Source organism: Trichechus manatus, unplaced genomic scaffold (genome assembly GCF_000243295.1).
Source record: "Trichechus manatus latirostris isolate Lorelei unplaced genomic scaffold, TriManLat1.0 scaffold00326, whole genome shotgun sequence".
NCBI lineage: Eukaryota > Metazoa > Chordata > Mammalia > Sirenia > Trichechidae > Trichechus > Trichechus manatus.
The window spans coordinates 181,071-182,733 of NW_004444262.1; the positions used below are offsets into that span (position 1 = coordinate 181,071).

Here is a 1,663-nt window from a genome sequence, read left to right on the forward strand (position 1 = left end):
TGTAAAATACTTAGGTCAGTGCTTGGCACATATAAGCATTTTTAAAGTGTTAGCTGAAAACATGCAATAGTTTCAGATTCTTTTACAAGTGATTTATTTTATCTTAATTATATTCACACAACTGGACAGAAAGACCTGGTAACAATCTCGCCAGCTGCAGAGGAGTCTCTTGGTAATTTCATTAGGGCAACAATGCCTGCCGGGAACACGTGGTGGTGGAACGTCTCCTCCAGCCGGGAATGTAGCGAGTTTCAGTGCAGAGCAGGGGCAGAGCCTTTGGAGCCTGCCAGGCTGCCTTGGGTCCAGCCTTTGTCACTGACTTTGGGCAAGTTGTTAACATTTCTGACTGTACCCTCCCTCGTGAAATGGAGATAATTCTTGTCTCTCCGGATGGTGTGAGGATTAAATGAGATAATGTGCCTATAGAGCACAGCCTACACCCAGCACAGAGTTACAGTGGTGATGATTGTTATTACATTCAACAAATACAGCAGTTGAGCAAGGCCCTCGGGGATCTTGAAGGAAGGGCAACCAGAGGCAGCTAGAAGTGGGCCCTTTCTACCTGTCTAAACCCGGCGTGGGTAAGAGAAAGCAAAAACAATCTCTTCTACTGGCAACGAAGTGACTACAGAGGTTTCCCCTTGGACCCTGTTTTTCACTCTCTCCAAAAATGCAGGCAAGGACACCATACCTACCAATTTCATAATCTACTCTTTTCTGTACGTACGCGTTTATCTGGGCTTGGTGGCAAGCCGGGGGGGGGGGCGGTGTGTGTGAGGGGGAGAAGCATCAAAACGTGGCAACCCAGCTCCCCCATCTCCGGATGCCGCAGGGCTCCTGCCAGCGGTCCTCGGTTAAAAACGTGCTTACAGATTATTTCACTTCCCGCACGCAGTCTCGTGGGCAGCAGCTTAGTACCTCCCGCTTCAATCACCGCTGCCAGCTTCTCACCCTGAACGTTTCCCCTCCCCCTTTCAGGGACACCGGTCGTAACTGACTTTTAAAGGAAATAAACACTGATTAAGAAAACAACACCACCAAAAAAAAACAAACTACAACCATCTCGTCCTGAAGTACCCAGCAGCAATGAGTAACAGAATAGTCAGCGAAGCGCTCCTGTCGGGTCTCCGCTCCACCAGCTCTTGCTGCCATGCAATTCCCCACACCCGAGCATCACAAATCACATTTCCAGACACCAATGGAGGCTGCCAATTCCACTTTCGCTTAATCTCATTTTAAATCCGGCTATAGATGAGGCTCTGTCGTTGCGGCGAAGAGTCGGGAGGGGGTAGCTGGAGGGCCGTGCGGCCTGGCTGAGAAGGGAGCGCAGGGGCCCCTAGCGGTTCGGGGCCGCGGGAAGAGCCACAAAACAAGTGAGCCCCGAGGGGCGTGGGGCGCAGCCGGCGCAGACAAAGAAGCTGGCGCCAGTGCCGGTCTCTACCGCCCTTCTACTTCCTTCACCCGTTCTCCCAGGAAAAAGAGGGAGGTCTGAAGGCCAAAGGGGATAGCCGCCTTCTTTTTCTCCTCCAGACAGCGGGGCGGGGGTTCCCTGTCTCCGAGGATCTTACGCACCCCGCTTTAGAAGCGCGGGCCCCGGCATCCCTACAGCGCCCGCAAGCCTCGCGCCCCTCCGCGACCCTTCCGGGTGCGCACCGGCGCGAGA

The 1,663-nt window shown here is 53.3% G+C and overlaps 1 protein-coding gene across 1 annotated transcript in view; it reads left to right on the forward strand.

The window, feature by feature from the left end:
• The first annotated feature begins 823 nt into the window (after positions 1-823).
• RELN (reelin) overlaps positions 824-1,663 on the forward strand; it is a 551,032-nt gene continuing 550,192 nt past the window's right edge. The window contains exons 1-2 of the mRNA XM_004390724.1: positions 824-989; positions 1,531-1,655. Of these exons, the coding sequence (XP_004390781.1) occupies positions 824-989; positions 1,531-1,655 (291 nt within the window). The remainder of the gene's footprint in view (positions 990-1,530; positions 1,656-1,663) is intronic.